This window comes from Patagioenas fasciata, chromosome 10, assembly GCF_037038585.1.
Source record: "Patagioenas fasciata isolate bPatFas1 chromosome 10, bPatFas1.hap1, whole genome shotgun sequence".
Lineage (NCBI taxonomy): Eukaryota > Metazoa > Chordata > Aves > Columbiformes > Columbidae > Patagioenas > Patagioenas fasciata.
The window spans coordinates 6,780,940-6,802,040 of NC_092529.1; the positions used below are offsets into that span (position 1 = coordinate 6,780,940).

Consider the following 21,101-nt stretch of genomic DNA (forward strand, 5'->3'; position numbering starts at 1 on the left):
TCAGAATGTCTCATGCAAGCCTCCTGGGTTGCAGCAATCCTTTTTCAGCTTGGTTCATACAATGAGTTCCTATAAAAGCACATCAGGATATTTCTTCTAATTAATATGAGTCAATCTAAATACAGCTATACTTATTGGAATGTCAGTATCGTGTGTAAGCAGATACATTTGACTAGTCTTGAGTTAGGTTGCTTTTGAACGTGGTTTTAACTAAACCAGTTTCCCTGTTGTTTTATTAGGAGAACTAAGTTCGCTGCCCCAGGTCCCCATGGAAAGCTCCCAGCCAAGGCAGCATTGGTGCCAGTACCAGCTACAGGTAAAGGAGCCCGAACACTGGGACGTGTTATCCCAGTGATGGACACGCTTCAGGCAGGGCTGGGGGATCCGTCACCTTTAGTATCCACTGGAAATTGTGCAGAAAGTCATGGACAGAGAGGCAAGAAAGCCAGAAGGTGCCAGCCAGGTCCATGGAGAGGGGGCCAGAAGATCAGTGTGGGGGAACAACCTGTTGGAGAGCAGTGTAGGGGAAAGGGACCTGGGGGTCCTGGGGACAGCAGGATGACCATGAGCCAGCACTGGGCCCTTGTGGCCAGGAAGGCCAATGGTACCTGGGGTGGGTTAGAAGGGTGTGGTCAGTAGGTCAGAGAGGTTCTCCTGCCCCTCTACTCTGCCCTGGTGAGACCACACCTGGAATATTGTGTCCAGTTGTGGCCCCTCAGTTCCAGAAGGACAGGGAACTGCTGGAGAGAGTCCAGCGCAGCCACCAAGATGCTGAAGGGAGTGGAGCATCTCCCGTGTGAGGAAAGGCTGAGGGAGCTGGGGCTCGGGAGCTGGAGAAGAGGAGACTGAGAGGTGACCTCATTCATGGGGATCAATGTGGAAAGGGTGAGTGTCAGGAGGATGGAGCCAGGCTCTTCTCGGTGACAACCAGTGATAGGACAAGGGGCAGCGGGTACAAACTGGAACACAGGAGGTTCCACTTAAATGTGAGGAGAAACTTCTTCCTGGTGAGGGTGCCAGAGCCTGGCCCAGGCTGCCCAGGGAGGTTGTGGAGTCTCCTTCTCTGCAGACATTCAAACCCGCCTGGACACCTTCCTGTGGAACCTCAGCTGGGTGTTCCTGCTCCGGCGGGAGGATTGCACTGGATGAGCTTTCCAGGTCCCTTCCAATCCCTGACATTCTGGGATTCTGTGAACGCATCAGTTGGTCCCTGGCTGGTTTAGATCTTGCTCTTCACAGCTGTGCTGTCCCTGTGACAACCACGTCGTGCCCAGCTCTACCTTGCTCATTTAAAGCCTGCACCTCTGCAACATCCTCACCAGGATTCAGTCCCTCTCGGAGGGTTTGGTGCATTTGGCGCACAGGGCTGTGTGAGGGCAGACACTGTGATCAGTCCGCTGTGCTGATATGTTTACAAAAAAAGGTTGGCAATGTTCATGCGATTGCAGACCACTAGGGCTCCTGCCACAAAATACGGGTATTCTCATGCGGAGTTGTTTAAGCTGGGCAGTCTAATACTGCTCTCAGTAGGGTGAAGAATATTTTTCCAAGTGAGTTTCAAGAGAGCAGAGGGAGGAAGAGCACAAGCCCTCGCCGGGGGAGACCTGCCCAGGGGAGACTTGGCGGGAATGCATGTTCTCTCACCTTGCTGGCCATGGTTTTTATTCTTAGTGCCCAGCAAATCAAGGCATAAATTTGGACAAACGAGTTAAAATTTGTACGAGCAGATCAGTCTGTGCAGCGTGGCTGGAGGGTCTGGCCACCTGCCTATTAAACCGTATTCTTTACAAGTCTGGCCACCACTGAAGATCTGAACTGCTTTTTCTTCTATGTGGCATTTGTGCTGAAAGTGCCAAATTTCCAGTTCAAACCCCTCGTGCTCTGTTAATTATAGAACTCCTAAATTTCTGGAACAGCTCTCTTGGTAATCTCAGCTCTGTGAAATAAGAGTGACTGTGGGCTAAGAGAAAGGGGGAGAAATCTTGTTCCCATCTTTCCAAGAAGTCTTTTGCAGATATCAGGATAAAAACAAACAAGCAAAAACCCATTAAAACACCCACAAACAAACTACAGAAGCCCAAATGCCAATGCTTAAATTTAGTGCCAGTGGCTGATTTTTGAGGTCTTGCCTATAGAACATTAAAATATTTTAAAAGGCAATGCCCATGCATAAGTACACTGAAGAATCTTTCTTCCTCTGTGCAGCTTTGCCAGTGCTCACTGGGGCTTTTCCCAGCTCATCCTCAATGTATTTCTTGCCCTTCTCACGAGCTGCTGGTGGGGCAGGTTTAGAACATGAAGCTTTATGACTGGTTAACACTGCTGCAACCGATTACCCTGAGAATCATGTGATGGACAATAAATAGAACCACAAGTGTGAAGATTTTCTGCTTTTGTTTCTGGATCCCTCTGGTACCTCCAGTGTGTGCCATTTGTCAGTGCACCACATCATCAACCAGTTTGGGCTTAGGCTGGCCCTACTGTCACCAAGAACCTGCTGATTTTAATGTCCAGTAGGAACGGGATGTGGGCCAGCAAAAGCTGTTTCCAGCTGCACATTAGGTCAAGAGGCTCGACAGACTGGTTGGCGACCAGCAAGAGCTCAGCTGCATCTTCCACTTTGCTTGTCCTTAATCCCAAATTGGAGACTTTGCTGTCTCAGAGCATGGCCGAGATTTCATCAAGGGTGAGTACAGCAGCCTGTGGCCACTTCTGGGGGAGCTGGTTGCAAATAAGTGAGAACTTCGACATCTTTTCGGCTCACCGATTACCAGCATTGCCGGTTTGCACAGAGTCTTTGTGAAAGGTAGGAAGCTTGGCAAGCGCTGCAGAAGGTCTTACAGCAGGCATCACGTCCCTTTGTACAGAGAGGAACAAAGCTAAAACTATTGAAATAAATAACAAATCTCGTTACCTAACGGATAGCATGGCCACATATGCATGGCAGATAGAATAAACTTAAATATGGAGTTTTATAGAAGCTGTCGTGCTTTGGCTCTCTTCCCTGTAATGCCATCACTGTTTGGGATCTCATACTACTTTCAGGAGTCAGAGAACAAGGAACCTGCTCTTGCTTTGCAGGAAGATGTATATTGGCCTTTCTGCCGCTCCAAAGCTACTGTCATTAAGGGGTGACAGTGAATTCCTGCATTTCTGGTGTCCTTATGGGCTGTTTCTTGTTTCTGTTCTAACCTGCTCCCCCTGACGTTTGGGGAAGGTGACCTGCCAGCTCAGGGCCCTGCGTGCACTGAGTCGCTCAGAGAACAGCTTTGCTTGCGGAATGGTGCTTGCTTTGGTGCTTTGGTTGTGTCCCCTACTCATCATGGCTTCAATGGCAATTACTTAACAGATCTTTTTTCCTCTATTTCAATGACTGCAGAAAAATCCAGCGCCTGTTCACAGCATGGTCTTAAAAGTCATAAAGCAAGCTGTGTCTGGCTGATTGCTCTGTTCTGCACCGGACCTGAACCCATGGTGGACCTTTTTGGTTATTATCACTCTTCAGAGAAGAGAAATAACACCACAGATGCTTTAACCATCTGGTAATAAACAACCCCAGCGCCAAACGGCCTGTCTCTGTGATAACACGGACTGAAAATCTGGGCTTCAGTGGGGATCACTGAGATATGAAGGCCAGAAAAAGAGGATGGAACTTTGCTACTGAATCATGGTAAGATGTGGATGTCCATAGAGACATGAGCAAAAAATCAGCCCAAGAATGTTTCAAGGGAATTCAATGAATACACCGAAAGGATATAAATGTGGTGGCTTGCACTAATGTTGCCAACTTTTCTGTTTCTAATGGTTCAGTCTTCCTCTCTTTGGCAGAAAGGATTTACACACACACATGTTTTGTTCCCTTCTGGACACCAGTGGAGAAAGGTCTGAGATAGGCTACTCAGTCATTAATAATAATGGGCAGGAAAACTAAGCTGAGCAAATTCAAGGCCTAGGTGACTGAATCCTAACTATCAAAATGAAAACCTCATTTTGTTACATTAGTTTATGAAGTTTTGTTGCTTGGTGCTAATGTAGAAACCACAGTAATTAATTCCAGTGACACAGCTGCTAAAAGCAGTGTCAGTTCTCAACAGATGGACCTGCTACATCAAAAGTAGTTAACAATTCCATTATTTAATCAACAAATAAAGCCCCGTAGCGCTCCACGAAAGACTTGATTTCTCTCAGACATTTAAAGAAACTGGGCAGAACTGGAATTATCCCCATCCGAAGCTGTGGTTGTAAGGGCAGCGTGGGGGGCTGCAGGAGTAAGTTGTGGTAATTCTTGATAGTATTGCATTCCCTGAGATCCTGGTGACACATAGAGTGGGTCCGCAGTGAGAGCAATGGGTGATCACTGGTTTGAAACTTGTATAAATGATCATTCAAGAATGTTATCGTACAAGAACCTCTTAGTAGTTCCACGAAGAGTCAAAGAGAATCTATTTTTAAAGAATATATGTTGGTTTTCTGGATGATTCAGTTATAGATTACATAAATATTGTACTAACCGCTTTGCTGACTTTTTTTCTGAGTAAAGAAGATAACTAAATATTTTGGCTTCAACTGATTAGTGGGGTCATTCATAAGTCATGGAATAATTACATAACTTATGTGATGTATGTAGAGTAACACAAAAAAGAGATGAGAAAGCCTTTATCAAAATTACAAATAAGTCAGTGGTTGTTTCTGAACCCAGATTAACAGTGACCAGGACGACAAACACCAAGTGCCATAATTCTAGAGAGTTAAAAGTTAAAGGTTGTGTCTGCCAGACCACTGTGGCATGTTTTAAAAGTCACCATTTCTAGCCTCTTTCAGGCCAAATCTGGAGTTAATTTATAATCTGGTGGTGCCCAGAGAACCAGTATTTCCCCCTGTTGTTTGACAGAGGTTCCAGGTTTGGTACCTCTCTAATCAAAGCAACAAACCGACAGAATCTCAGTTTGTCTGACTTTAGGTTACTGAAAACTTTGGGGTAAAATCTACGATGCCCTTTATGTTATTCAAATATTTAATTAATAATTTCTGAAAAGGCTCAATGTAAATCCCGCTCAACGCTAAGAGCATTAGATACCTCTGTCCCTTTCCTTTTGAATAATGGAGTTTATGTTTCTGGAAGACATTGCTTTTGAAAAATATCACCTCAGTGCATCTGTGCCATGTCAGATGATTCAATTCATAAGGAATATCTTGTTTTTGAGGGTAGAATGAAAGTCAGTGTTGTTTGGAAATGTTTAATCGAACGGTGACAAGGTGTAACTCCTCGTTTACTTTATAATGTGGCACAAAATAAATTACAAACATGGGAGCTGAAAGGACTTTCTGGGTCACTGAGTTTTGCAGATGAATATATGCATCTGACAAGCCCACGGCTTTCAGCAACCTAAAAATAGAAATGCAAACCCACAGTAAATAGAATCTAATGTATGCACAGAGGTTTCTGTAACACTGCTGTGTTCTGTCGCAAGTCCAGCCTCGGTATTGTGGTTGTGACCAGCAAACAGAGGCACTCACTGAGAGATCAGGAGTCTGCTGGCTGCCACACGCACTGACTTCGAGCTGGAGGGGTCGGTAACTCATCCTCATCGTCCTCTGCGGTGCGTGTGGAGAGCAGGTGCAGCTGTTCTGGTCAGGGTACCCTGGTGATCTAGGGTGGTACTCTCATTTTACAGCAGACACACAGAGGGAAGTGGACCCACCATCCTTACATTTATGAAGTAAGAGCAACAGGACAACTGTTTTCCTCAGTATTTAAAAGATGAATGGCTTTGCTGCCCTCCTTGGGGACTCCAAGAAGAACATTTGTTGGGAAGATCAGGCTCTGGAGAGGTGACACTCTGAACATTCATTATCTGTGGTATGGACCTACTTGTGCTTTCAGGGAGTCCAGATAACAACTTTGATGTATATGACCTTAAGAAGATCTGAATCAATTTACATGAAAAAACTGTTAAGCCGGTGTACAAAGAATAACAGCGAAATTAGAAAGACCAGGATTTGAAATGCCTCATTGTTAAGGAGAATTAACAGTGATTCAGAACACGAGCCCTAGTAAGTATTTAAGTTCACCTCCTTCATGAAGTGGGGATAAAATACAGACTATTCCACTCTGCTGTAAAGATCTTATGCCAGAGCATAAAAGCTGCTGCAGGACTTGTGTCCTGAGTCAAGGACAGGTTTACTTTTACCTGCAGTTCCTTGTTTTTCTCTGTCTGTTCTTCTGTGCTTTTTTCCTCTGGATTCCTGGCTGTTCTTGCAACTGGTGTTGGTGAATATGGGATAAACTTGCTTTTGCCTAAGGTATCATTAAAAAAACCCCAAACCTTACCTCAGTAGGATTTCAGCTTAAAAATATCTCCCCTTGCAAGCTACCTTTAATGAATCACTTTTTCCCACTTTTTTTTTTTGCAAATGAAAAGTGAAAGCAACAGAATCCGTTTCAGTGCTGCCATAAAATTTTAATTTTTTATTGCAATTGCTGGTTTAATCTCATTGTTAATGAGACATAAAGCAGTACTTCTTTCCCTGCAGTTGAAAAGGCTCAGTTTCAAATTCACAAAAATGAGGTTGCACAAATACTCAAAAGACTTTTACCGTAATCTTCAAGTCTTCATCGCCAAATCAAAAGTAGTCTCTTCAGAAAAGAAAAAAAAAAGGTCTGATCAAACTTCTGAGAGTTATAAATAAGTGCTCTGTACACAAAGGAACTTTGTATATTCAGTGGAGTGTCATATGATGGCGAAAGCACATGAGGGTCACCCTGAGCATTACATCATCCGGAAGAGGACACAACATGCATCTCGTACATGAAAAGCATGTCAGACAAAACCCGAGTATTTGCAAAGCCCGAGCTTCTTGGTCCTCAATGTCTCATTAAATCTATAGAGGTTATTTTTACCCACTTTAGATTTATCTTTCCTTATTGAACTGCAAAGCCTGACAGGAGGGAGAATAAGTTGAGAAAGAATTTTAATGTGATATGACAGGCAACTTCTTTCTTTTTGGGGGCAGAAAGAATGCATATTTGTGTGAACTTTACTAGCTGCTTACCTTGCATTTAGTGACCCTTTTCTGTTACTCTTGTGTACATGTGCATTAGACACCAAGGGTTTGAAAGCAATAAAAAACACCTCGCGATGAAGACCACATTCAATGGACATTGCCCAGTGCTTCAGAGCTCAAAGAAACATATTGTACTGGGTACAAAGGGTAATTTGCATTTGCAAATAATAAAACAAGACCTTAAGGTGCTCAGAAAGATCCGGTTCAATGCAGAAGATTGCTAGTCAGTTTCTGTTCCATTTAATAACAGTTTTGGCTTCCGTGAGATTAAGCCTGAGAAGGGCAGAAGTAAGAGAAAAGTTGACAAGACGGACTTGTTCTTATTATGATTCCTTCATGAGACACCAAAGGCAAACAGCTGGGGGCCCAAGACAGGTTAGGAGGAAAGGGCTTAACAGAGCTGGATATGGATCTGGAGCCTGCGACTCAATCAAAGGCTGAGTCCTGGGCTTTTACTCAGGAGTCATAAACTGTGCTGCAAAGCACAATCCCAGGCTCTGCTGCTCACGCTTTTAAAGGATTGGATATCTTGCAGTTCATGGGGGGAAAGGTTATTCAGAAACAGTGTCCCAGCAAACACCTTCCTGTTCTAACCCCCAATCTGCACTGGTTTGGTTTTTGCCGGTAGTGTCAGCCTACCTTCTCTGCAGCTTTTATTCTGTCAAATCCCTAGCAAAGTTGCAAAAAAGAGCCCCTCTTTTCTTTGTTGCTTGTCTACTGGAGCTGCTCTCTGACTCCAAGTTATTTACCTTGGTTGAAGAAATGGCTTATTCTTAGATGTGGAGAAATTTATACTGGCCCTTTGCTACAGCCTTAGCTCGCCAAAAGTAATGGCTGCAATTTAACGTTTGCTTAAATTGTAAACTTCCCCCAGAATTATTCAGCTGATTCTGGTCAGAGATAGATACGCATTAAACACTGCAAATGCCAAGACTGCAAGAGTTGAGAGCACCTACAATGAAAAATGCTCTAATTCTCTAGAAAAAAACAACCACCAAAAATCAAAATGCTGGTGAGGGTGGGGAAAGAATTGGACGGGACATCAACTGATCCTTTTAAATAACATTAGTTGGTGTTCTGATGCTGTAGCAAATATGCTTAAATGCTTTGTCTCAGCTTTATACTTCATAGCACAGCCCTGGTTTTCTTGAGAGAAAAGAACCTGAGTAATTTTCAGCAATTGTTGTTTCTGCTGCTGAACAGCCATTACATCTGATAACCATGTAGCAATAGTTGGTAAGCTCAGATCTGCTGAGATGACCTGCCCCATGGTGCTAAGGACGGGACTAATTTTAGGGAGCTATAACCATTTTGGACAGCAATAAATGCAGGGAGTCTAATCTCTCAAACTGTTGGTTGTATGTTAAATTTGCATCTGTATGTTAACGCTTTGAGGTAGGATTTTGAAAGTAAGAGGTAGGATTTCAAAAGTAATATCAAGTAATCCAGGTTGGTACATTACTAATAAATCTGCTTTCTTACTCTAGTTTAAATAGATCTATTCGTAGTGTTACTCTAGAACAGCTACTCCTTTTATTCTGGAATAATTGCGCCAAATAAATCCATTTTATGAATTTTGTTACAAAAATGTTACTCCATTTCACCATACTCTTGAAGTTACCCAAAAGTGTATTTCCACATTGGGACCTACATCGAAGATGGACGTTTCAGGGGAAAGATAAGGAGCAATGACCAATTACTGGGTAATAAAAACTATAGACTAAAGCCTGAGGTAGTTAACTTTTGAATTTGCCATTTTGCACTTTTTCCCTGAAGGTAAATGCCTTTGAGAAGACAGTTCTACACGGTTTTGTTCTTTCAAAGATAGATTGCTTGGTATATACTTTTGAGCTTAATACGTTTGTTTTGCTCAGTATTATTTACTCTTTGCAATGAGGAGCTGAAGATCTTAACTCTCAGAAAGCTCTCCTTTTAGCATGTAGCTCACCCGAAAAGGCAGGAGTTCACCTGGCTGCGGCACTGCCTCTGTGGAAGGGGCTGCCGGTGAAGGAGAGACGGCATCGTCCTGGGTTCCACGGCGGTTCTCCTGGCGAGTCCTGCTCCCTGTCCGAGGCAGATAGCCGGGGGGTGGGCCGGGGGGCATCTTTCAAGAAGACCTTATGGCTTGGGGTGGGTTTCTGGCAGGTGGGAAGAGGTTGGGTTGTCTGAGACCAAACAACAGGGCTTGTATCTGAATTGCTCTGACACGTACATGAAGCAGAGGATGGCGGCCTGGGGAGCCACCCACGGCCCTGGGACACGCGTCCTCGGCCACATGCCCCGCGTTTGGCTCTGAAGGCAACAGCTGGTGTGGCAGCCCCGTAGCCTCTTGAAGCCTCCCTGTCGTTGCTTTTGATGGGATTTCGGGCTTAGCCCTGGGGACGCCTCGTATTTCTTGACCACCGAAACGGGGAGAACCTCTCTGCGGTGTGTGGGTGTCCGGGGGGCCCGTGCGCCCCTTCCTCCCGGGCCGGGCCCGCCCGGTTTGCCGAGGCGCGGGATGAGGCTCTGCCAGCGCCGGCCGTTCTTGGCTCGGCTCCTCCAGCGCTGAACGTCCCTTCCCGGAGCCGCTCGGCCGGCCGGCGGGAAGGCGGCAGGAGGGGGGTCTCTCCCTCCCCGCCCCCGCGGCCTGCAGGGGCCCCCTCCTCCCGACGTGAGGAAGCGCCAGACCGGGCGGGTGCTCTTCTCCCCGCCGCCCCTGCGCCGGGGGCAGCACCTGGTCCCCCGGCAGCCGCCGCGGTCCGTCCCGCTGGCCGCCGGGGCCGAGCCGAGGAGGGGAGGGCGGCGCGGGCCCGAGCGGCGGCGGGAGCAGCTCCCGCCTCCGCCGCCTTTGGGGGCGCCTTGTCCCGCTCGCGGCGCCTCATGGCGCGATGCAGCTGCAGTGGGAGGGAGAGGAAACCCACCCCCCTCGCTCGGCGGCCGCCTTTGTAACCGCTCAGCCCGGCGCGCCGCCCGGCCCAACTCGCTGCAGCTCGGGGAGCGCCGGAGCGCAGCGGCGGGAGCAGATGGAGCCGGAGGGTAAGGCTGCGCCCCCCGCGCCGCGCTGGGCCCCGCTGCCCGCCCGGGGAGCTGTCCCGGCGGCGGCACGTCCGCCGCCCCCCTCGCCCCCGGGGGGAGGTTTCCGTGCGAGCTCCGCGCTCGCCCGCCAAGCGTTCTTCTCAGCGGAGGCTGGGGCGGGCAGGGGCCGCGGGGAGCGCTGGGGTCCTGGCGGGGTGGGGTCCCCGGGCCGGCCCGCTCCAGGTGTGCGAGGGCCGGAGGGGCAGCGCGGCCCTCCCGGTGCTGCGGCCCCGCCGCCCAACACCTCCCCTCGCCGCTCGGCGGGCGCTGCCGGCGCCAGGGCCCTCCTGCCGGGCTCTGCCCGCTCCTCCCCCCGCCCTCGCTCGCCGCGGGGAGCCGGGCACGGCCAGGGGCCGCGGGAGTCGGGCTGCCCCGCCGGGCTCGAGCGGAGCCGCCTCAACAGATCCCGGGCGACGCTTAACTTTTCCCTCCCTCCCCGTGAGCGAGCTGGCGTGTCGAAGCCGAACCCATTGTCAGCGGGTCCCAGCCTTCCTTAGGCCCGAGCTCTTTGGCTGGGCTGCCGAGTGATCTGGTCCCCCCGCGGGCTGCGCCGGCTGCGGGTTCGCACCGCGGGACTCGGGGTGTGTGCGGGCCCGGGCACCCCTGACAGTGCTCCGAGACCGCGCCTTCCAGTAAATACGGCACTAAGCCGTGTAAATATATTTTTAGTTCTTCTAAAACCACATAAAACCAGTTCTGTTAAACACTTATTTTGGTAAGGCTGTTATTAAACGCACAGATCAAATTTATTTCCTGCCAATCCGTGTTTAGGCACTTACGAAATGCCAAGTTTTTCTCCACTCTCTCCTTTTTAAATACCTTTTGGAGCTGTTAGTACTTATAATGTAAACCATTTCTAGTTGCAAATTGGAAACCTCTGAGCTATAATGGTCTGCTGCATTTAGCTGGCTGTCTCTTGCAAGCCCCACGTTCTCATGCAAGAAAGAAAAAAAAACTTAAAGCTTATGAGATTCATGTTTAGAAAATTGGCTGATTGGCTGCATACATGGTAGCTGCTTTATAAACCTCAGTACCTAAGTCACATTTTCCATTCCAGATATTAGGAGTGGTTAAACTATGTTAAAGGGATATACTCTAGTTCTCGTGCAAGCTTTAGGGAATTTTAACACAAAGGAAAATGGCAATGTAAATGAATCTGGGACTAACCACTTCTTGCAGTGCCTGATACACAGCAGCACTGAAGAGTAGAAGAGACTATTGGCAATTGTTAATGACCAGAACTGGTTTTGTTGTCCAAGCGGAGGAGTATGCACAATGTAAATGGGATATGTATGCTGACAAATACATTGATAAACGTATTCTTGCATTATTTTGAATAAATTTATTTTTAGTAGAAAGCTAGTTTTCACAGTACTGTTAGGATGGTTTAATTATACAGTTCATATTCAGAACTAGCAGAGCTTGTTTATAAAATCCTACCCTGAAATAAGCAGGCTGGTTCCGTTCCTGATTTAGCTCATTTATGACCCAGTTCTTTATCTTGTATGGCTCCTTACCTTAATAAGGTGGAGAAAAATGCTAAAAATGAAATTAGGTTTAAAGGAATTTCTTCTTTTCAAGAAATACACCCTTATTTTAGAAAAAAATGGAAGTTCTCTACCCTGCTTCTCAGGTAGGTAAAGGCCAGATTGAGCCAAGAAAGATACTGGTGAGCTGCAGAGCTGCTGGGGTTCCTCATCTACCCTGGATCCAGGGATATGCAGACAGTCTGACCTCTGGAACTACTCGGGTACCAATCTTTAGTACATTAAGTTTGGAGACGGGTCCTCCCACGTGGATGGAGCCTGCAGGAGCTGGAACACCAGTGTGAGCAGCCTTTCTCTCCGTTACTTATAGAAGGACCTGGGGCTCTTGCGTTAGGTGCCTGTAGATAGATACACAGCCCACCCTGGGTGTGATTATGTAGTTTTGTTGATTGTGGCAGTCTTCAGTGAGAGTTATTTCTGTATTAAGTGTTACAGCGCCTAGAGTAGGTGATCTAACAGAAGCTTTGTAGAGGATGAGGTTGCTTGCTTTTATGACTGTGATCAAATGTGCCCTGCTTGTGTAGTCCTGGCTCAAATCAATCTTGAATAGAGCTGGAATTGCCCTCGCCCAGTCCCCTTTGGTGCAGCTCCCTGCATTTAAATGTATGTCTGAAACTCTGGCTGAAAATGAAGCCAGGACTCTTTTGTCCCGGAGGAACTCTGCCTCTTTCCAAATGTGCAGGTGATATCTGTCAGGTGTCTTCCACAGAGATGGGGAAGAACGACAGGATTGATAGCAGGTTGCCCTTTCCTTAAGGAAATCCAGCGTGATGTAGTAATGCCACAGAGTTCTTGTGGATGTCCCCCAACATCAACTGAGGTGATGTGAGGAGGTTGGGACTTGCTTATTTGATCTTAAAGTGTCTCAGAGACGCAAGAGAAGATGTTACCATCAAACCAGTAAAAATGGTGGAATCGAAATAGAGTGGTGATGGTCCTCGTGACTTCTGGTGTGGGATGAGCGTCCGCAGCGCGCTCCAGAATGAGTGTTAGGTCAGGAACAGTGGAAGTGCATTGTCAAACCCTGGGACACCGGGAGGGATCTGGGAAGTCAGGATCCACGGTGCTGGTTTTTCACTTGCGCATTGTTTGCATTGCAGTGGTGAAAACACGACCAACCCAGCTCAATAATAATTAATGTATATTTTTTTCCAATTGCACCTTTTTTTTTTAGTTTTAGGGATTTTGTTAAGATTATCAGACATCAGTAATATCTGCAAATGGTCCTGCTTTGGTTAGTGACTGTGAGCAAGTCTTTTGTATGAGAATTGAGAGGACGGAGAGTGCAAATGCAACAATGTGATTAATGCTTTGTTTCCCCTCTGACTATACACCGGTTTCTACTCAAGCTATAAACTTGTAAAATGCTTTTAAGTAAGATTCATTTTCTTCTTCAAGCTGTTTTGTAAACATTTAAATTATTTTTCATTTACTAAATACTGAAAACTTGAGGAATTTGAAAGTGTTTAAAAGAGGTGTCTGGTAAAGCCTAAGTAATAAATACTTCTAGGTCCCAGGACTGGTTATGGATATTGTGTTAGATATTTGAGCTATTGATTATGTAGATGTTAACTGGTCTGAGTGGGAGAAACAGTGTGGAAGACTAAAAGTAGTAATAACTACTACAGTATTCATTTTTGTCAGTGTTATCAAATTTTAATGTGAAAACGAACATTTCACTTGAGAGACCTTGGTTTGCGATTCTCACATAATGATGAATATTGGTACCATTTGCAAAATATGTCTTTTGTTCCAAATTCTCTAAACGGGTTGAAAGTTCACTTTAACTAAAACAACAATTACATGTGTTTTTCAGATGTAGAAACAGAGAGTTTGAGATAGCCTGAGGTAAGGTAGACTAAGGTACAAGTGAGAGAGAGAGCAGAGAGAAGTTGTGAGGATCGCTGAGCTCCTGGGGTGGTTCTGGCGTGCTGTGGCCGCTCTCCAGCCGTGTCCCCACCACCAGCTCTCAGGTCTCATTGTCTTGTCCTCTGCCAGCCCCTTCCAGCTCCCCACCAAGCACCAAACCCGGCTCCCCCGAGCACAGGACCCCAGACCCTCACTGTGAAAATCCACCATAAAATTGGGAATAGATGTTCGCGGATCAGCGGTGCACTCTCTGGAGCATACAGTAATTGGAAGGCAGGCAGTCCCGGCACGAAACTCTGGCTGGTTTGGAGGTTATGAGCAGTGAAATCTGAGAAGGCCTTTGTTGGTGGAACAATAGTGGAGGTACACTGCAAAGTGCTTCCAGAGAAACTTTTTGCCTCTCCCTCTACTCTCCCTGTTCCCGTTCCGCAGCCATCTCCTGAAAGCGAGGTTTTGTATAACTATATTTGCATTTTGTGTCTTAAAACTTTATGGGTCTTTGAATTTTATTTCACAGTTTGTGGCTTTTCACTTTATCTGTGCTGGCTGTTGTTAGGAGTTTCTGGTACTGAAGCGCTGCGTGTTTGCTTTACCTTGACACTGAGCAAATGCTGTACCAGCCAGCACAGAGGAGAAACGCTAACGCCTGGTGTCCTCCCCTGCGGCGCTACATGGAGCGGCAGCCTGACGTTCATCTCCCTTCTCTCGTTGGTATGGCCATTGCTTTTTCTGGCAGTAGTCACCATGCACTTCTAGTAGAAATACGCAGGGTGTGCAGTTGTGACCTGGCTTCTAAGGGTTCAGTTACTGAGCTTAAAAGGCATTATTTAAAGCACGTTGCTTCTGTGGTCACTGACCACTACCTCTCAAAATGCTGTTCTCTCTGCTTTTTCTTCTGCCGTTACTGACGGTGCTATTTTTGTCTTTCTGTGAAATGCAATTATGTATTTCAGGCTTTATTGGTATTACCGTCTTCCTTGTTTTCTTGGTTGCACTTTTCGTATTATTTGGCCAGTCTTAAGACCCTGGGGTGGAACAGAAATCCAGTGATTTAGCTGCTGTGGGAGGGCTGGGTGGGGAACTGGGCAGGAAGGTTGGGGAGAGGAGGTTGTTGACACAGCATAACCTCAGTCCTCTGGTGCAGAATTCCCTGCAGGGGCCAGTTGGGGCTCAGAGAGGTGATTTCATCAACTTGTCACCTCCAGAAGCTCCGTTAACAGAGGATTGAGGTTCCTACCTTGGAGCTGGGATGTCTAAATAACCCTTCAAATATTATAGCATAGCACCATTTTGGTTGGAAAAGACCCTCAAAATCATCGGGACCAACTGTTAACTCAACCCTGGCACTACCTCATGTCCCTAAGAACCTCATCTACGTGTCTTTTAAGCCCCTCCAGGGATGGTGACTCCACCACTGCCCTGGGCAGCCTGTTCCAATGCCCCACAGCCCTTTCCAGGAAGAAATGCTTCCCAATATCCAACCTCAACCTCCCCTGGTGCAACTTGAGGCCATTTCCTCTGGTCCTGGCGCTTGTTCCTTGGGAGCAGAGCCCAACCCCCTCCACGCTCCAAGCTTCTTTCAGGCAGTTCAGAGATCAGAAGGTCTCCCCTCAGCTCCTGTTCTCCAGCTGAACCCCCCATGTCCCTCAGCCAGTGCTCATAAGACTTGTTCTCTAGACCCTTCACCTTCATCTCTGCCTTCATATCTTCCTTCTTGTGCACACTGTGCTCCTGTTCTTCAGAGACTGATTTGATGCTGCTTCTTAGAAATTCTTCGTCTTAATGAAGATTCACAGAGACAGTATTTTTAAGCTGGACTACTCAATGGATAAATTTTGCATTATATTTGCCATTTTTCTCTCTTCAAGCATTTTGAATATTCTGTTGATGAATTGCACTGAGCCACTGCTTTAAGTGTACCTACCGCTACTGTTAATTTATGGTACTCATTGAGCTGGTTAATGAATGTGAAAGGGTAAAACACACTTTGGACTCTGGTGAGACGTCAGCATGTTACTGGAAGCCCAACCTCTATGGACGGAGCAGTTGGATATAGTGTACAGCAGCCCCCACATCTGTGTGTGGCAATCTGCATGGAGATTTTTGGAGGCCACCAACCTTCATATTAAAGAATTTGGTTTCCAAAGGTCCAAAGAGCCTGGTAGTTCCAGAGATATCTAAAGATAGCTTGGGTGCTGGAGATTTCTCCTGTTTGCTTTAGCCCTCTGAAAGGCAGGCAGGTGTCTGACTATAATGAAGGAATTTAACACTGGGCTCCAGTTTTCTTAAACTCTTGGCCTCTTTTTGTTCTTTCTCTTTGAGCTTGCAGGCTCTGAGCAGAAATTCTCTCTTGGTAACTTAACCCTGAGCAAATATTTACATTCATGAGATTCTTGCTACTTCAGCAATCATTTTGGGCCTTGAGGTTGGAACAAGGTGAAAGTTACTGTACCAAACATTGGGGCTGGGGAAAAAGCGGAGAAAGGAAGCCTGAAGAAGCATCCAAATATGATTTAACCATGTTTGGTAGGAATCACCTGTTCAGTGTATTTTGGTTGTCACTCTGCAAACTTTGCCATATTCCAAAATCAGATTTGTAGAGATACCGTATTTCCTGCCACTGGCCCTATGCATCTGATGGGGGCTTGTGATTTGAATTTCACCCATGTCTTCAAAATGCCGAATAAAAATGTGTGTGTAAAAATTGAAGTGAATGGGCCACTAGAAGGGAAGACTGAAATGGAAAAGAAGGGAAAACTGATGAGAACAATGCAAAAAAAAAAAAGCATTGAAAGACGTTTTGAAGAAAGAGGGTTTTAAAGTCAAAATTAGTTAAGAAACTCAAAATTTGTCATGAGGAAACCTGTACAAAACACCGTTTGAAATTAACCTGTGGACACAGCAGAAATGAACAGTTCTCCTGGGTACAGAGTCACCAAGAGCTGAAAAACTGAGGCACAGGAGGGAGTGATCTCCCCCAAAACCAATAGCTGAAAATACCACCAGCTCTCGGCCTTCTGTGGTATTGTGTTCTGGATTTTACTGTTGCCATCCAACAGCAAGCCCTGTGCTAGCTGCACGATTTCTGGGAAAGAAAGAGGATGACGATGAACTCCATTCTCACAGCCTTTGTGGGAGGTTTCTCATGGTGGTCTTCAGCAAAGGCTGGACACTCACTTCTTCCCAGCAGGTGACGACAGGACAAGGGGTGATGGTTTTAAACTAAAGGAGGGAGATTCAGGCTGGACATGAGTAAGGAATTGTTGCCCCCGAGGGCGGTGAGAGCCTGGCCCAGGTTGGCCAGAGAGGTGGTGGATGAACCATCCCTGGAGACATCCCAGGCCAGGCTGGATGGGGCTCTGAGCAACCTGAGCTGGTGCAGATGTCCCTGCTCATGGCAGGGGTGGCACTGGGGGAGCTGGGAAGGTCCTTCCAATCCAATGATGTCCAGTGCAGCACTGGGCTGTGTGTGGAGCCCCAGGGTCCTGCTCTGCCCTTGGCCACATCCCACAGCTGCAGCGTTGCTGAGGACAAGCTGCCGGGAACATGCACTTGCATGGGAGAGCTGAACGTGTGAGCTGGCCCAAACTGGGTATTGCATTCCCTCTTAAATTTGACAGAAAAGGGATTGTGCCCCTGCAGCTAAACTTGTACTGTTGGTTGACATGGTTCTGCTGGAGCTTTGGCTGAATCTGCACTGATTAAAGGTCTGTCCCCCAGGCTGTAGCAGCGTATAGCTGCATGTTGGAACCGTTAAGAGTTTGCATTGAAGTAGCATATATGGTTTTTCTATTTAAATTTCTTTCCCCTTTTTCCCTGTTTGTTGAGTATCTGCGAAGCCCCAGGCTGGGGGTGGATGAGTTTTGCCTGGAGGGAGATCTCAGCCCGCGTGGTCCTGCGCTCACACAGGGGTTCCCATGGAGGAGCAAACAGTGCTGCCTGAGGAGCCCTCCTGCATCTGCCTTGCTAATCGCTGTTGAAATATTTACAGCCTCCTTTTCAGCTGTAAAAATGCAGAGCCAAATATCAAAGTTGGGGAGAGAAATCCCCCCCTAATTATTATGCATTTGAGAAATGAATTTCTTAAACATTTTTGTGACTTGAGCAAATACGTGTCTTGCCTCGCCATTCTTAGTTTACTAAGGGAGGTGCGAGTGTTCGCATCTAGGAGAGAGCAAGATTTCCTCAAAATAGTAAAATAAAAAAATAATATTTAGGAAATCCATAGTGTCTGGAGTTGTTGGAATTCGGTCATTGATCTGAGTTACAGCTGCTTGATTTTGATGGTTGTGCAGTCAAAAAAACTGCTTCACTTGGAATTCAGAACAGATGCTTTTCTTATTCACTTGAAAGGATAGCCTGATTTTTTAAATGTTTTTCTTTCCCAGACCATGCAAGTCCCAAAAGTTATTTTAAAAATTGCTAATCCTCTTGTTGGGACAAAGAATTTGTGGAAGTGAATTTTGAGGGTAAAGGAACTGTTGTGTTAATGGTCCGTCCCGTGTTCAAGCTCTGCCCCTGGCTACAGCCCCGCTTCAGCTGTGGAGAACATGTAGCAAATGGTTATGGCATAGCTGGCACCAAGAGGGGGTGGTCTGGTTTGTGTTGGGTTCTTGTTTGGTTGGTTTTTTTGTTTGTTTGGGGTTTGCTTTGGTTTATTCTTCCCTCTTCTTACCCTCATGCCCCTTTGTTTTAAAATTGGATTGTGTCTTAAAGCATGAAGGTTCATAAACTTGCAGAAGTTTTCACTGAAACAGAAATTTTCTTATGGTTGATAAGAGATTTAGGGTTGTTAGTACATATTCTTTAAAAAAAAAAAAAGTTCATTTGTAGTTGTTGAGAAAATATATACAGAGTTGTGCCTCTATTTTATTTGTATGTTCAAAGTGTTAAAACATTGTATTTTGACAATAAACTTGGGGAGGTGGCAGATGTTCAACCCCACTGCAGTGTCCACAGGCATTTTGCATTGAAGGTGACTCTCCCAAAGCAATAAAAAACCTGCAGGTAAGTTGCCCGTAACTGCAGCACAGTGTGCGCTGCTTTGGAGCTCCCTTTTCTTTCCTCCTTCCTCGTTGAATCAGGTTTCAGACAAAACCGCTGTTGAAAGTGGTGCAGGATCCTGTGTCGTGGTGATCTCTGGCAGCAGAGCCATGTTGTGTTTTCTGTTTGGTGGAGGTTCTGAAACCCAGGAGCTGCAGATGGTGCCTGTAATTTGGGAATGGTTTGGTGAAATGCTCTTAAAGATCTTAAACCCTGAGAACCCAGGTGTTCAACTTGGCTGTTTGATTTCCACTACATCTGCTTTTGCACCTATATTGCTCGACTCTCCCAAGCGGCTGCTGTAAGAATATATTCCAAATCTGCCAAACAAATTAGATTATCCTGTCTCCTGTTTCCTGATTTATCCCATCGGCTTCACCGGAGGAACCTCGAACTCCTGTTGAGTCCTGGTCCCCTGTTTGTCCCACTCCAGGGCCCCAGGACGGCGGAACCTCGTGTGCTCCCGCTGCGCCTCAGCATCTGCCTCCCGCTTGCTGTTTCCTTTTCTCATTGCTTTTGGTCTCTCACCCCTCCTGACATCTTGCAGTTCCGTGGTACCTTCAGGATAGTCCTGATGTCATCTCTTTCCAAGATGTGCTTCTGTTGTGGCATCTGCTTGACTGACAGTCTGTAATTAAAATGAATAAAAACCGAGTTGCCGCAGTTACAGGCCAGCTCAGCATTGATTTTCAGATCCTTCTGGTGGCCAGATTGCAAAAATGCACATTTGTGTTTTCCTCCCTCCAAAACTTGGTTTTAAATCTGAAACCTTGAGATTTAGATGGATCATGTGAGTGCATTTTGATAGCTGCATAATTGTGCTGCTGTTTCCCTCTTTGTTTTTGGTGTTGCTTTTTGTTTGTTGGTTTGTTTGTTAGTTTGTTTCCCCCTTAGAATTTATGTTCTTTTATCTCGTGATGGAAAAAAAGTGATCTGAAGTGTTAAATCAGACTTTTGAGTGTGTAGGATGTGGGTGTAGCTTGCAGAATTCTGGGTGTGGTGATATGATAACTAATGAAAATGATCATTGTTGTAATTCCTGAGAACTGTGCATCCTACGGGGAATCCCTGGGGCTCCCTGCAGAGGAGGCGCTTCACACTCAAAACTGAGTTTTGTCTTTTTTATTTCACTACATAGTGGGGAAAAAAAGATGAGGCTTCATCTAATGTCCGTTTGATTAGTAAATCGATATCTCATGTTGATCTATCTTTTGAAATGTGTGGAAGATGTCTAGAAGCCATGCGCCGTAGTTTCTAAAAATACTGCAAAATCGTCATTTGCATTGAAGACCTTAAAATACTAAAAATGGTGGAATATAATTGAAGTTTGTCTTTTTAAAATGTCGATTAGAATTTTGAAAGGCAGCATAGTTATAAAACGGGAGCAGTTATAGTTCCCACAGTTCTAAAAGGGGAGCAGTTCAGGTGTAACTCGATTCTGTAACTTCCTTTTTATTTTGTTTTAAAGACTTGAAAATCTGATGGTGCTTTAGTCTTTATTAAGTTGGTGATCATGACTGCAGTGGTGTCCCCGTGCTGAAGAGCCATATGGCACACTTCAAAATCGTTATTTTTCAATCTGGCGTAATGATGCAAAAGAGAAAACTGAGTTATTTCGCTTATGAGCAGAGTACGCAGAGCGCTCTGGTTTTTAGTTTTTCAGCAAGTTTGTTGTTTAAAGACATGACCCAAAGGAATTTTACATTTTTACCCCTTGTGCTTCTGCTGTCAGATACTGAGGGGAGGTCATACTTAAAGGGATTAACAGAGGATGGAGCAAGATGAAGCCTCCTGTGAGCAGCCCGAGGTTGGGCCGTGATTCTTCTTGAATGTCGTACAATGTCGGTGGATAAACTGCACAGGACTCGGGTCCATCAGCCGTGTTACGTGGCTGTAGGGAAAGGAATCTGTTTGGAAAATGCTTATCCGAAAGAGAGCCTGAATGGGAAATGTTGGGAGTGTTCAAGTTACTGTTAGATTTATATGCAGAGCTCTGCTTAAAATGATGCTTCTTTATTATGTTTGTTTTTAGGTGGTGTCATGGCTGGGTAACAGACTTGTGGAAATGTGTCTATTGAATGAATGCGTGATTAATGCTATGTATTATGTCCAGAGTAGAATAAATGTAATTCACAAGCTTTTTCTTTGTATGAACTGCACTTAGCAAGCAGTATTGTTTTTTGTATGTTAAGAATGCTCAGAAACTGTGTGTAGATTGTTTCACTTCCTTGTTTTGGCTCTTCTATTGGTTTTGGGTTTTAATGATGAAAACGTATTGCTGTGCCTTTAGCTGACACTTCAATACACTTTGAATTTTTCCCCATTCCTTGCACCTAGCTGACCTATTCAAAATGGTATGTAGAGCCTTCATTTGGACTTGCTGGTATTGATTAAACTGTAGTGTCTGATTTTTTTTAGAATTTTTTCTCCTTTTAAAGTAAGTTTAATGTATTTTTAAGAACTCGGTGCTGGATCTCACAATTGCAGGATTTGAACTAGTTTGTTTAAACAAGAAAACAA

The 21,101-nt window shown here is 45.7% G+C and overlaps 2 protein-coding genes across 2 annotated transcripts in view; one reads left to right on the forward strand and one right to left on the reverse strand.

The window, feature by feature from the left end:
* The window catches only part of NINJ1 (ninjurin 1), a 294,431-nt gene that overhangs the window by 66,898 nt on the left and 206,432 nt on the right, over positions 1-21,101 (reverse strand). The window lies entirely within an intron of this gene.
* The window catches only part of FGD3 (FYVE, RhoGEF and PH domain containing 3), a 97,700-nt gene continuing 86,415 nt past the window's right edge, over positions 9,817-21,101 (forward strand). Inside the window, exon 1 of the mRNA XM_065845491.2 lies at positions 9,817-10,083. Coding sequence (XP_065701563.1) covers positions 9,936-10,083 — 148 coding nt within the window. The 5' untranslated portion in view covers positions 9,817-9,935. The remainder of the gene's footprint in view (positions 10,084-21,101) is intronic.